At 41.8% G+C, this 14606-nt stretch overlaps 1 protein-coding gene across 1 annotated transcript; it reads right to left on the bottom strand.

Annotated features, from left to right (window-relative positions):
* Positions 1–6586: 6586 nt before the first annotated feature.
* On the bottom strand, positions 6587–12679 carry PARK7 (parkinson protein 7). The gene is made up of 6 exons (XM_009574580.1): positions 12551–12679; positions 11379–11480; positions 10658–10717; positions 9735–9804; positions 8008–8094; positions 6587–7042 (listed from the first exon to the last, which is right to left on the bottom strand). Exons 1-6 carry the CDS (start codon positions 12638–12640, stop codon positions 6888–6890), a joined length of 564 nt encoding a protein of 187 aa, XP_009572875.1. The 5' UTR covers positions 12641–12679; the 3' UTR covers positions 6587–6887.
* Between the last annotated feature and the right edge of the window lie 1927 nt (positions 12680–14606).

The raw sequence follows: 14606 nt of genomic DNA on the forward strand, positions 1-14606 counted from the left end.
AAGGAGAAAAAAAACACCTCTTATTTTTGCTCCAAGGGATTGATTTGAAAGCTGCTGGCAAAGCCTATGTCTTTGTAAGCCCATACAGGATCCTAGAGCTGCATTATTCCTAGAGTTTCCTAGTACACGCGTTCATTTCCCTTCTGCGCAACCAAAAGGAAGGGAAAGCACTCCTTTGCAAAACACGGTGGAAGAGCAACCGATTAACACGTCAGATGTGGCAATGAGGGAAGTTAGCACAGATAAACGCATCTTCTGTTGCCAGTTCTCTTAGAGAAAGCAATTCCCCACCCAACAGCAGATTTCCTGTTAAAAAAGGCAAATGACAATGCTGTGCCCATCAGCGGCCAGATTCATCACCGCTCAAGGCAGCTTGCCTCCTACCTGCCAGTCACTATCTTGCCTAGCTGGTGACTTCATTGTGAGAGGGCTTTTTCCAATTTATATACAAAATAATACAGCAGAAAGTGGGAGTCTGAGACTAGAGCTGTGTGTATGTGGAAGTAAGCAATGCTTTCTTAGGAGAACTCATTATAACTTGGAAATGTTTCAATGTACGAAAGTAGGCAGCCCCCAGAGTTTACAGTACTTACAGTGCAAAGTGTGCAATTTAAAAAGTGGTTTTGAAACTACATAGAGACCAGTCTCCTAAAATAACTCATTGAAACTTAACAGCACAGAGAAACCAAACACCTAGTTTAAAAAAGAACTGTAACTGCAAAAACCTTGATAGAAATATGCCTCTTAAGAGTACAGCAATTCAGAAATTCCTAAATTCTAGAAGCAAAATCCATGAACAAAGTCTTTAAGAACTAAAGTGCTTCCAGCTAAACTACAGAGCAGAAATTATCCTTGCTGCCAGGTTTAGAGCTAGCAAACGATGCTGTATTGCCCAGCACCAAATCCTGCCTTCTCAAAGAGCAAACACAGCAGTACTGACTGGCAGGGAGCAACAGCAGTAGCTTCTCCACAACGGCAGACAGAGCCAAAAGCAACAGCGACGCCAGCCAGGGCAGCACCCTTCACCAATGAGGGGCACAGCCCCACAGTACCTGAGGAAGGAGAGCTGAGCAGGTCCTGTGGAAGCAACAGCTTCAGCCAGCAGTCCAGGGATCAATCATCCAGCAGCTCTGAAGCAAAGAGGCATGTCCAAAGTCAAACCAGAAAGCCCCCTCAGCAAGTCAGGCTCATTAAAGACCAGCTGGGCCCAAGCCTCAGCTTATACGGAGCTCCTTGGCTACGGGCACTGAGAGGGCCCAGGTGAGTCTGGTCAGGGCCATGATGGGCTCTCCATGCCCACAGCTGCTGCTCAACCCTGGAAAAAGCAGTTTCCAAGCTGTTTGAAGGAATGATGGTGACCGCTCAAGAAAATTTTCATTTTTAGGAACTGGCAGCAAATTTAGGCTACAATACTTTGGGTGTCCTGAAGTAGAAAGCAGTCTGTCTCAAGCATGTGATGCTGTAATGCACATGACTTCAAAAGCTCTTACCAAAAACCTGAAAACTGACTCAGGGCATTCTTGGTCAGAATACAGGAGACATTGATTTGGACAACTATCAGTGCGGAATTTCACTGATGCTTTAGAACGGAATTACTTCTCTTTTCACTAAGTCTTGGAACAGCAAATAAAAATGTAGAATTAAGGAAAATTCAATTTGCTACTAGACTGGAAGAATTAAGTCACAAAATTGCACTTTAAATTTATACTCTGCAATTTATACTCTGCTGAAGAATAAAGATCTTTAAATATCTGAGGCTATAGTCAGGGTCAAACTACACAGTTAATAGTGGAAGAAATCCTCTGTTCAACACAGAGCAGACAAAATTTTCATTGCAGAAGCACCTGCAGAAACATGTTTCCATTCAGGGGATTCCTTTGATGCAGAACAGCAGCTCTACAAGATTGCAAGGAACACTGAGAATCCCAAAGGAAATTCTACCATAGCCATCAATGAGGAGAGGATGGTTGCAGGCTTTAGAGCTGTTACTGAACTGAGTACGTACCTAAACTGCAGGCTGTATTTCTGGCTGTAGCTCAGAGTTGTTGGCAGTGTAAACTGTAAAATTGTTACAGCACCGCTATTTAGAAATCAGAAAGATTTGCTCAGAAAATCATTATGTCCCTAGTCCTGCTGGGAAACTTCAGCAGCTGAGGAAAACTTCAGTGTCACCATTGTTACACAGGTCTCTCTAGATGTAAGTCTGCTCTTTAGAGTATGAGTGCTGCATGAGATCCTTGGACACCTTTACGTCTTCCTCCCCCTACCATTACTGGAATGGCCTTGAATTAAATTGTTAAAGGTACATAAGTATCTACAAGACTCAAGGGGTTGTAAACCCTACATAGGGAGGAATTATTTAAGGTTATACAAAGGGTGTAACTAGAAGCTGTTGAATGAAGTTAAGCAAATGAGCAAGCCCGAGTATAAGAGCTTGCCTCTCAATCAGTGATGCCTTCTAGCACACAGAACAGTTTTGCAGAAAGCACAAAGGCTCTAAAGCCGCTAAAGAGACTGAGCGCAACACAGAGCACTGCAATACCTAACTGCTGTGCCACCCAGTGGAGTCCTCAATGCACCTAGACAATATAGAGGAAGTAAGTTACCTAAAAAACTAGGATACTGGGTTTTACAAGTCCAACCTGCTTCTGAAGCCTACCACGTATATCAGCCCTGTTTCCCAAACCGTGGCCAGAAAAAGACAAACCAATAATGCTGCCTAGTCCCTTAATTAGGAACCTACTGGTTAGAGTACTTGGGATACAGGAGACCTGGATTCAATTCCCCCACCTCTGGGGTGTGTGGCTGGGCCTGCTCTGCACGCGAAGCTCTGCTGAGTGTCCATGTGTGCAGAAGGTGGATGCTCCTAGACACAGAAGATCCATGTACAGCAGGTCTGGCAGTTCTGGAAGGGTAAGGTCTGCCTTGGGATGCCTACCCCACTGAACACATGCTAACTGAAGGAGCTGGGCCGGTGTCTGTGGTGGCACCTGCTACAGCAATTCACACAACACGCTCCTAGCCCCTTCCCTTCCTTGGATGCTTCTCAAGAGATGGCAGGGAAGGCCAGATAAATTGTTCCAGCAGGGGCAACCTGTCCCTTTTTGCTGTTCTTCCCAGAAACCTTTTAACTTCCTGCCATGTGACAATGCTGCAAGAACTACAGAATCTCCATGAAAGTGCAGATCTAGGAAATGTTAGCGGAGTAAGCTGATCAGCTGACAGATCAGGGCAGCAGGTAGGCACGTCTGTGCTGAGGCCTGCTCAACTCTCATTTTACGTATTTTGCTTTCTTTCCATACTGCATTTCACACAGATGTGCCACACGCAAGACTACATTCTAAACATGCTAAACTATTATTTAAAATTTTGGGCAACAATTTATTCATTCACTCGGTGTTTTGCTGCCTATTTTCCAAACTTCAAACATTGCAGCCCATGTCCTACTAAAACGTAGTCTCCATGTAACAGCAATGCATCCTTTTGTTCTGGAGATACAGTATGTGAACATGAATGACGGTATGGATGCAGTGCTCGTGATTATTTCTGTTGGCACCTTCCTACTTCTCTGTTACATGCTTATCTTTCCAACCAAGTCACATGTCATCCAGGCTGCTGGAAGATAGCTGTCTTTTATCATTTTGGGATCATTGCTTACATCTTGCATCACAATGCCTCTTTTTTTTGAAAGAACAAACAAAATAATCTTATTAAGTAACTATTCTTTGCTCTGACAGTCACTGTGGGTTTCATGCCTTGTAGTTAAGTCATACCAAATAGTATGCCTATTCAAAATGGACAGCAAGCTGTCCAAGGCTTGTATTTACTGAATGAAGCATATTCCCTTGTGTACTTTTCAGCTCCAAGTACTAGTGTGCAGGCTGTTTTGCATCCATTATGGTTGTGTTTGTCTCCACCTATTTTAAAAGTAATGCCTTTCTCTCTCTAGAAGAGCATCCTTTCTCTGTTGCTCAGAGGGACATATTCCTGGGTTAGGATTTGCGCCTGTGTACTTTGCTTTCCCTTTTTGGAAAGAAACTTGCCAAAGAACTGCAGCAAAACTAGACTGCTCACTCTCCACATGTTCTTTGTTTCTTCTGGTTCAGAGCTGCTTCTTCATTTATAAGCTCCTTCATTCTGAAGGAAAATATTTTTCAGCATTGCAAGTATTCACTGCTGGCACTAGCATCTATGCCATCTTGTGTATATTCCTCTTCCTAAGTCATATACTACTTCTCAATTCACTAAAAGAGCTCACTCTCAATTATGCATTCAAGCCTACACAACAAGCAGAATGAAGAGAAAAAAACCACACTGTTCTTGAGAGATGATACGAGGCATACAGCAGATGCTAACTGACTACCTTCTCAGCAGGAAAACAATCAATCAATCCTCCAAATCCTCCAACTGCCAGGGAACAAAATGGTAAATGCTAGCTAGAGAAGAGTGGATGCACTCTCTTCATTTTAAGCCAAGTTCTGTGGCAGCAAATATCCAATTACCATAGGCTCTAAAACTAAAGCTTGCCAATAATTGAAAGACGCAAAGTTTCTAGCATTCATGAAACACTGAGCAGAAAAGTACCTCATCTCATCTTTTAGCAGCAGATAAAGGGGATTTTAGGAAAAGGGGTATGTAACAGCTAGGGAGCCTCTGTATGAAATGGATAAGGAGAGAGGAAAAAAGCATTTCACAAATTGGAAAGAAATATTTTTTTTTTCTCAAATCAGTGAATTCCTTCTTAACACTTCCCGGAAGAGGAAAATTAGCCTAATCTGAGTTCATACCCATCCCCTAACTTAAAGACTGAGTTAATGACACCTTGGCAGAAACAGAGAACCCAGGTAAATTCAGGTTTGCTGGACATCTGCAATGTAAAAGGTTGAGAACAGGGTCAGCTTCCTGAAGGAAACTGTGATGCAAGTAGCATTACCACATTTCATAAACCAAGTCCTTTTTGCCTAACGCAGTGAAAGAATTTGTAAGTTAACCAGATACATTAATAGGCTCTAAGCTCATTTTACTTAGTGATTTTCCTATTACTACTTTAAGAGGAGTGAGAAAGCCCAAATGTACCCATTGAAAACCTCATTTCTGTAAACTGAACTCTCTCAGCCTTAGAGTAATAAAAAAACCCCACCCCTATTATCAAATTTCTGGCCACTTTGTTAATGCCTTATATTAAAAGATTTCTGGAAGCCTAAATGTAATACAAGCATGGAAATATTTTCCTTCTAATGCTATAAAGCAGTACTACAGCCCAGGAATGCACAGCTTTTCCTGTATTCTGAATCATGCCCATTTACAAACCAAGCGATTATTCCAGATTGTAGGACAAAGAATCTTTCCATCATTTGGTTTACATTTGCATAGCAATACCAGTTAGACGTGCAGATTTAACAAACAAACATGTCCAATCTTACATAGATTACAACTTTTTGCATATCTTGAGCATATTTCAAAGCTAGAGAAACATATGAAAGATTTCCCAAGCAAATTAGAGGCAGAGCACACAGCTAAAGCAGTTCTTCCAGTAGGTACTAACGATGTAGAGACATTTCTTAATTCTAAATTTGCAAAAGTACCTATGTATTTCATTACCAAAATGCAGTAATTGAGAATGAACTTGTCTGCCATTAAAATAACCAATCATAAAGGCACCTACGGAGTCATTTTCTGAAGTTCAGACTGTACACTTCAGATGTATACAGAACCAGGTCTCCAGATGCTGTGGTAACTTCAGATCCAGTGAGGTGCCATCTTGTAAGCGTGACTGCTGACAGAGCCAGGTAACAGTAGAGTAAGGTAGCAAAGACAAAAATTGATCCCAAATTCTTAATTCTCATGGGGATACATACAGCTCCACTACTTCCTCCAGCGACCTGCCCAGCAGCTCCTCTAAACTGACATATGCTCACTTAAGCCAGGCTTGTAGCAAGTTCCGATTTATAGAAACAAGCACTACTACTGGTGGTAAGCTACTAAGTTCAAACCTCCTGCTTTATGCTGATTATTAGCTGCCTAAATAGCTCAATGGATCTGCAATCATTTAATGTAGAAGACAAATTCCAAGGGTATCATGGTCAACCTGCTAGCTATAGGAACTCTAGGGTGCTTGACAAGGTAAAAATATTCCCACTTTTAATTTAGTTCCATGCTGTCTTAGAACTAATACTAGTTATTGGCCTTACTTGTATGCAGGAAACTAAATATTGTTTTAACAAATTCTAAGTTACAACTTAATAATCTATTTCATAGTATCATAGAATATCTTGAATTGGAAGAGACCCATGAGGGTCATCAAGTCCACCTCCTGACTCCACACACGGCAACCTAAAAGTGAAACCATATATCTAAGAGCATTGTCAAAATGCTTCTTGAACGCAGACAGGTTTGGAGCCGTGACCACTTCCCTAGGGAGCTTGCTCCAGTGCTTGACCACCTTCTCATTTCAGCTCATACTTCCTAAGAACTGTGTGAGATTCTAGGCAGAAGTTGTTTTGAATAGCACGTTGCTAGCCATAGTGGTAAAAAGGTTTCATAGGTCTGGGTTGGGAGAAAACACACAAAGAAAAAACACACAAGCAGGGCTGCTTCATTTTTATTTACTCAGCAAATTTTCCCATGTGATTTTTAAATGCCATCCAAGAGCTAAGATTATTAGGTGCTGGCTGCTTTTTTGCGATGAAGCTTTTTGCTAACAGGATCTTTTTCCAGAAATAAAGATCATTGGTTTGTTAAGGTATCCCAGTTTAGGTAAGTACATTTGCTAATTTCACCCACAATTAAATTGTATTTGCAACAGTGCTTCTTACAGTTACTCTACAAAGGACAAGACTCTCCATCCAAAATTGTCCTACTCCCTGTCCCACATCAGGATTTCACTCTTACAGTATTAGGGGTGCCTTCACCTGTTCGGCCACTTCCTTCCCCATCAGCGTTTCAACAATGGCCAACCCAAACTCAAAGCTGGTACCAGGGCCGCGGCTGGTGAGGATGTTCCCATCTTTCTCCACACGGCTCTCGGAGTAGCAGTAGTGTGCTTGGGGGGACACACAAAAAAAGAAAGAGGGTCAGTCTCCAGCACAGTGCCAACAGCTGCTGCAGAGCATAGACCTGCCTGCCGCAGGGCACTGCCGCCCGCTGCCTGCAGGCTACAGAAGCTGAGGAGTGACGGCTCCCTGCCGACAGCATCATGCTCTGCAGAAGGCACCTCAGCCACCTGTGTGGGCCCAGCCTGCCTCAGGCTCTGTACCCCTGCTCCTCCGGAACCAAGCAGCCCATCACTGCCTGCAGTCCTCAGGGAGGAAAAAGGCCCGCAGGGAGCTCTGGCACTTATTCGCACGGTATGGCAATGCACCTCTGATTCTACAAGCTCATCAAGAAGCGCTCACTGTGCCTGTCAGTTTCCATGGGGTTTCTTTTGGAAGTCAGACTGCTTTTGGTAACTGTTCACAACTTTCTTTTTTACAAACACATGCAGAGGAAACTGGAGGAACCCTGCCATCTCCTGCTCACCTTCAGACTCGTTAATGTTGACAGAATGACTTCTTAATAATGCTTCACCACCACTTCTTTTAGGTATGAGAAAGAAATGTGGAACCATCAGCTGCTCATAGCACCAAAGCACTACTCATGGGAGAGCAGGAAAGGGGTGCTGCTGGGGTTTGCTGTTAGGACCACTGAGGCAAAGAACCAAAAGGGCAAGAGATGGCTCAGTCTCAAAGGATAAGGGAAAAAATGCTCCTGGTAGCACAGCAGCAGCATATTTTCCCCAAGGATGAGAATGTTAATACAGCCCTGTGTTTTCAGGTTAAACAGATTTAGAAATAACAGTCTTGGCATATTCAGTTGAATTTTGATTACGTTCAGGAAAGCATTAAGGAAATTCAGAGATACAAAATAAGATACAAAAGCTATTTTCCTTTCTTTAAATCAAGGGTTCAGCTAAAAAACCCACAATTCTGAGAAGGGTTTAGAAAGAAACTTACAAAAGTCATTACATACCTCCATTCATCATTTTATCTTTGGCCAAAGGATGTGTTGTGACTTTACTTCCAAACCCTATCCCATGTGCCAGAAGGGCAGTAGGACCTGTAGGGACACAAAGTTGCACCAATGAGGAACTGTTTTCTGGTACAAACACTTTTAAGAACACATGTTTAGGCACTAGGCCCTCAAGGGGCCAAAGCTCACTGTGGACACACTACTTTTTATAAAACTGATGCCAGCCCTGTCTCTGAAGCAAAAAGCCTCAAAAAGAACACAGCAGTATAATCTCTCCCATTCTATTACACAAAACGCCCTGTACAGAGAAACAGATCAAGAAAAGAGAAGGTTTAGAGAACACTCAGTTCACACAGCTGTCCTACCAATGATTCTGCTGCCTTTGAAAGAGTCAAAAACAATGGCCATTTTATTTCCAGATAATACATTTTATTTAAAACTGCTTGAAACTAAGTAACAAAAAGTCTGCATTTCAATCTGAACACTAACTAGGTACAATTACTTTACAACCTTGTTAACCCTTGAATTTAAGAGACTTAACAGATAAAATTTCATTTGAGCAAGCCTTTGCATGTTGGAACTGTGTGCCAAGCCGTATTTTGGACAGATCATGGGCTAACTGCTAAGTTTTTGGTTTTAACAGTCTTTCTCTTTTCTTTTCATACTTTCTCCTTGGCCTGAATTGAGGAAGGAGTTTGTGTCAAGAAGTCTTAGGTCATCTGACAGAAAATCCTTACGGAAATTCCAAAAGAAACTGAAGGCAGGATTTGCCTAATGTGAGTTTCACTTCTGTACATTTTATTCATTTCCGATATAGTCCAGGAAATAACCTTCTTTGTGTCCAGTTGGAATCGGCTCTAAAAAGCATTATACCTAAATAAATGAACTGTCCGGATTACAAGCAGAGGCCTTTTTTAGGCAACCGTGAATTTGCAATTGTTCTGCAAGAGATACAGATAGAGAAGTAGAAGACTACCACTGCCAAGTTCAAGAACATTCACAACTCTGTATGCGTATCACCTAACTGAAGAATGAAAGCAAAAAAACCCCAGCAACGTACCAGAAAACAAAAGTGAAAATACACTCCACAAACACACTCTCTTAGACTGTCTTTTACACACTCATTGTCACTCTCCTCATTCTCAGCTAGGCCAGCCTCTCAGTTCAGTTGGGAGTACTGGCAATTGTTCATCTTGCTTTTTTACATACTAGTCTGGATACCTAGGCCATGCAGAATATGTAAGCAGACAAGCCTCTCCTCAGAGTAATTCCATCTTTTGCTACCACTCAGATGGGGAAGGATGAGCCTGTAATTCTATATTTACAGCCTTCCTTCTGAAGCTAAAGGGCAGGAGAGGAGATGTGAGATAAATTTATAGCAATGATGTTCTGCCAGCACTGTGTCCTCGCAGAAAGATCACCAGAATAAGCAAATATTTTGTAAAAAATCCTAGCACATTACCTTTCACTTTTCATTTTAAAGACAGTAACACTGCTGATTGGAAAGAACTGGGTACTATGCAGAACTTGCAGGATAAGTGTTCACAATATTTTAGAGATTCCTCAGCTATTAAATTTACAAAAAATTCAAATGCTGATGGGTGCATATATAGTACAAATCCCTGCTACTAAATTACAGGAATACAGATTTCTAAGACAGGAAACTGTCTGCATGCCCCTTCAAAATATCCAAATGCTTTACAAAGCAAGATGTCTTGTTAACCCACCTGCACATATAGCAGCAATCAGGCCTTTTCTGTTTTCCTGGTCCTTCAAAATGTCTTTCACAGCAGGAGACTGTATGAAGAAACCATATCACAAGTCATTGTTTGGGGTTGATTATTTGAAGCACGGTTAAAATATTTTCCACTGCAAATTCATAAACAAGTTTTACAAAGAAAACCAGCTGACAACTCTCCATCCTGCCTCAGGACAGAGGGCAATGAAAACATGAAGAAGGAGAAAAACTCAAACTAATAAATACTTGCCCTACAAGGAAAGAGCAAGGAAATCAGAAGGAACTGCAAGGAAGTAGTTGGCCCACGTAAAAGCTGGTTAATCCATGGCCATAGAAAGTTATTGTTCAAAACTTCACAAGACAAATAGGAAAAAGAATTCATGAGATACCTCCAGACAGTCTCCGTCATTCTTAAGAAGATTTAGACGGATATTTGTCTCACATTCCAGGGCTTACAAACTGTGTGATACCATCTAATCCTATCTGATCGATCAACTTGTTTGTCTGCCTGCCTTCCCCAAAGTATTTATGCCACCACTACCACAGCTTTGCACTAGAGACAGAATTCTTGAGGAAAGGAACAGAGTCCTGTGGGTTTGGCCTGGTTTATATTTCATGGAATTAAATCTTCATTTGCAACTGTTTCATCTTCATATGATTACGAACCGAGATTTTCCCACAATACAGAGCACCCTTCCATTTTTATTCTGCTTAACTAGGTACTCAAGTCCAAGAATTTACCCAGCTGTCCCACCTATATATTCACAAGAAGGCTTAAGACAATTAACAATTAGTTTACTGATTCATTCAGAAGAGAATTTTCAGATGCTGAACTGAATTTGCACTAAGCAAGTGTAGACCACCCACTACTCAGGAGGATGCCCATGAATCTTTAAGGTACCAGAACTTTACCTCTGACAAGTTTTGAGCTCCAAGGTTACCCCCAGGCAGGACCACGACATCGTATGGCCCCTAAACAAACAGAAGATAAAATTGTTCTGTTGAACAAAGGCTGGTAGATAAGTTACACTGTTTTAAGGCCACTACAGCTGAGTTGAGTGAGAAGCAAAGTGATCTACCTTTTCTTCCATTGAATAACACTTTATGATCAGAAAACCAGTTCCAATTATGGAACAAAACACTGTTTCCTATTCCAGGAAGAGCCTATTATTGATATAATCTGTCACAGAACTAACTTTTAAGCCTAGTGCATTTAAGAGCTTCAGCAAGCAAACGGCAGCTCTTGCATTGTAAGAACAAATGGTTTTGCTCCAACCTTACTACAGGTCTAGCTATAGCACTGTTTAACTTCCCATCAGAACTTTTCAGTTGTTTCAAATCACGGTATTTTGTTGGGCTGACTAACATGCAGAACAAAGCTTTATGTTTGATGCTTTGCAAAAAAAAATACCTCTGCAGAGTTAAGAAACCTGTCTGATCCTAGCATGCTACGAAGCAGGACAACGTTGAAGGGGAGCACAGCGGGATGCGCAGTTCTGTAATTCGCTACTGCATAGAGCTAACGTAACATGCAACATATTTCTTAAGGTAACGCGTAAACTTTCTAAATTCACCTCTGAAACTGTGAGAAAGGCTATGTTGGCCATTGTATGAGATCAGGGTTATGACCAACCTCTTTTCTGGCATCTTCAAGGCTGGCATCAGGACAAATGAAGACATCTCGACTGCACTGCACTGGTTCTTTTCCTGTTAGGCCTGCAACAGTTACCTTGATCTAACGGAAGAATACACGTGTCATTACAATCCAAGAATTTAGGGCATTTTTCTTGTATGTTAGTTCTTAAGTAGTACACCGGATGAGTGAAGCACTGCTGAAAGCTGTCAAGAACAGGGCAACGCTTACTTAAGCTTCCCCAAACCATGATTAGGTCCAAACACATGAGGTAAGCAGTAATATTCACCTAGAGATTAACAAATACCTCTAATAGTTCAACTTTTCACGCAGGACATTCAGAGAATATCTGATCCCACAGGTTTTAAACGAAACAAAACAATACAACCCAGGAGAGCCAGACAAAGTAAATCAGATAGTGAATTAAAGCCTCCCTGCAGGCTCAAGCCATTCTCAAACACACTTATGGCGTGTTCAATTTTCTCCCTTAACTTTTAGATGCCTAGTCATATCATCATAGATGTGCATGTCATAGCTCACATTCACTAAATAAGCAGACAAGCTTGTGCTTCTTATGGCGGCCAAAATGGGGAGTACGTTAATGGAGGTGGTGGGAGAAGGTAATTTTTATTTTAGTCATTTCTATACATGTGAAGTTGGTGTATTTATTTAAAATCTTACTTTCATACCTAATCAGATGGTAACACTGTGTACCACTACAGCTGCAAAAGTAACAAACAGCACGAGGAGTCCCATGAGACAGAATTCTAGCTAATAACAGAATTTTAGAAGTAGCTCAAGAAAAGCTGTGCAATGCGATAAGCTGTAATGTACTGAGCTGTTCAGACTCCTACAGAAAAAGCACCTCCTCCTGTTACTATGCATGGGAGCAGCTGTGTTTTCTGACAGGGTAAGATTTACCTGAAACATCCACTCTAGTCTACATTAGGCTCGTATTTTAAAAGTTTATCTTTTGCACAGATGTCAGTTGTCATGCATGCTTATTTGGGGCATGGCACAAATATTTGCTAACCAGTAAGAAGGCACGGGTAAATTTTCACCTCATACAACAGACTACCCCTTGAGCCCCTAGCAATGAACATTAACTTGAGGCAAAGATTTTCCCTTGACCAAGCACTCACAAAAACATTTTTCATTGTCTGCATACTCACCCCAGCTCTTCTCATAACATCAGTGGGGATTACAGTTTCCATTTCCTCTGCCCCTTTTGCTAGAATCACCAATGCTCTTTTTGAGGCCATAACTTGAGGGGTTGCTATTAGGTGACAGGGTTGTGAAGGGAGGGGGGTAGAAAGAGAAAATGTGGTTAGAAGGCAAAACCCCTAGTACAAACCCCTCCTAACAGTGAAGTTTAACATTGAGTAATTTGCATTTTTGCATTATCCTTCATTTAAGCCACCTCAAAATGGTTCACTAGCTTTAACATATTCATAGCAATCCCATTTAAGTAAAGAGCTTTTTACAAAGAATGTGTTATGATATTAAGGGATTAAGACATTTGTGCAGTGGGAGGCAGAGCACATCAGCACCAGAAGAGGAAGCAGCTTGGCCTAATCAAGACTTTACGTGACTTGAATCTGCCAGAGAGAAGGGTTCAAGGTGGGTGGCATAGTTGTTTTAATTTGCACACCCTCACTCATACCCAGACTACTGACTCCTACCCAGGTCAGCATTTATATAAAGGACTTTCATGAGCTTTGACCTCATGTCTGGTATTTAGTTTCCACACAGCACGCTTCATGAAGAGTTTCCTGTGACTTATAATGACTCGACCAGTGCCTCTGCAAAACCTGAGCAACAGATTTTCTGGGTATTTCACAATTTTGTGGGGGAGAAGCGTGTGTGCACACGTGTGATGGGGGAGCAGACCACAGAATTTAGCAAATGGAACAAACTAGGCTTAAGACTTTTTTTTTAGCTCCTAAATTCAAGTTGAGGTGAATGGCCAAATTTCCATTTGAAGGTTAAGTTAAAGTAACCTTAACTACATCATGTAAAACACACACTAACTCATACTGGTGTGACAGAAGTCTGTGAAAGCATCTGTGGTGTGAGAAAGCATTTCACAGGTCATCCACCCTATGAGACAGGGATTTTTTCCTACCTAGGGACTTTCCATCCAGAAATGCATGTAGCACCTGGGAGCTCTTCATAAAATGAGATCCACGTTTAGTTGCCTACACGAAAAGAAAACCATCCCCTCATACTGCTTCAATTTTGTCTATTTTCAGGCTCCCTACTATGAGCCTCATTTAGAAAGACGCTATTTCTAGAATGCAGTAATATACAGCAGAATGCAGAACCAGCCCAAGCAGACTAATTCAGTGTGTGAAATCCTACTTTTAGGGCAGCTTTATGTATTGTCAAACGCAAGGTCAACTGAACAAGTACCCTCAAATCATAAGTATTAGCAATAACTTCAGGACAATCTGGAGCTTCTTAATAATTCATCTTGAAGGTATACGTTGATTCTGCAAAAATAATTTTTGTATGAATTTGACTACCTAGCAATGGACTACCTGAATAGCCACAACGCAGAAATGCTGCATTTGCTTCTTACTGTAGAAAAATACTCTAGATCATAGTTTGTATCCATCTCTTTCATTAGTTCTTTAGATGCAAATAGGCACCTGATCCGGAAAGCTCTTCTTTCCTCTAATCTAGCAAAATGCAGTCTCTCTCTACTGTCCTTAGACATTTATCATAATACGCTGACACATTCTTGAGCGTTAGTACTGTTCTTTATGTAGGTGCACATGTAAATAGCTGTCACACTGTAAATGCTACCAGGGCAAGACCAGTTTCCGAAAAGGCAAAACCAAGTTATACAGAAGTAACAGCCAGTTCATTTAGCAAGCTATCTACACGTAGTAAATACAAGTCTTCTATTTGCTTCTCAGTGCCAGCATATGCACAGGCTGTTTCAAACCTTTAAGCTAAACGTATTCCCCTACGTGGGTACGTGCACACTTCTCAAGACGGTGATTTCTGGCAGACGGCTGAATCAGTAACTCCAAGAAAACTGAAAGGCCGCGTCCCTACACATTCACGTGTTTATTGCAGCACACGGCGCCACCCGACGCGGCAAGGATTTCGGAAGCCCGCGAAGAGCGGCACCGGGCGAGGCTGCACAGCGCCTGCAATCGCGCGGAGCACAGGCGCGGGGAGACTCGGTCCCCGGGGGACGAGCAAGCGGCCTTCCCACCC

This window comes from Fulmarus glacialis, unplaced genomic scaffold (genome assembly GCF_000690835.1).
Source record: "Fulmarus glacialis isolate BGI_N327 unplaced genomic scaffold, ASM69083v1 scaffold50733, whole genome shotgun sequence".
NCBI classification, from domain to species: Eukaryota; Metazoa; Chordata; class Aves; order Procellariiformes; family Procellariidae; genus Fulmarus; species Fulmarus glacialis.

Bases quoted from the DNA above. Each gene is read 5' to 3' on its own strand.
- PARK7 (XM_009574580.1), bottom strand. From the start codon at position 12,640: ATGGCCTCAAAAAGAGCATTGGTGATTCTAGCAAAAGGGGCAGAGGAA. The intron at 11,481-12,550 runs GTGAGTATGCAG...TTCTTCCGTTAG, and splicing joins ATGTTATGAGAAGAGCTGGG to ATCAAGGTAACTGTTGCAGG. The intron at 7,043-8,007 runs GTATGTAATGAC...TGTCCCCCCAAG, and splicing joins AGATAAAATGATGAATGGAG to CACACTACTGCTACTCCGAG.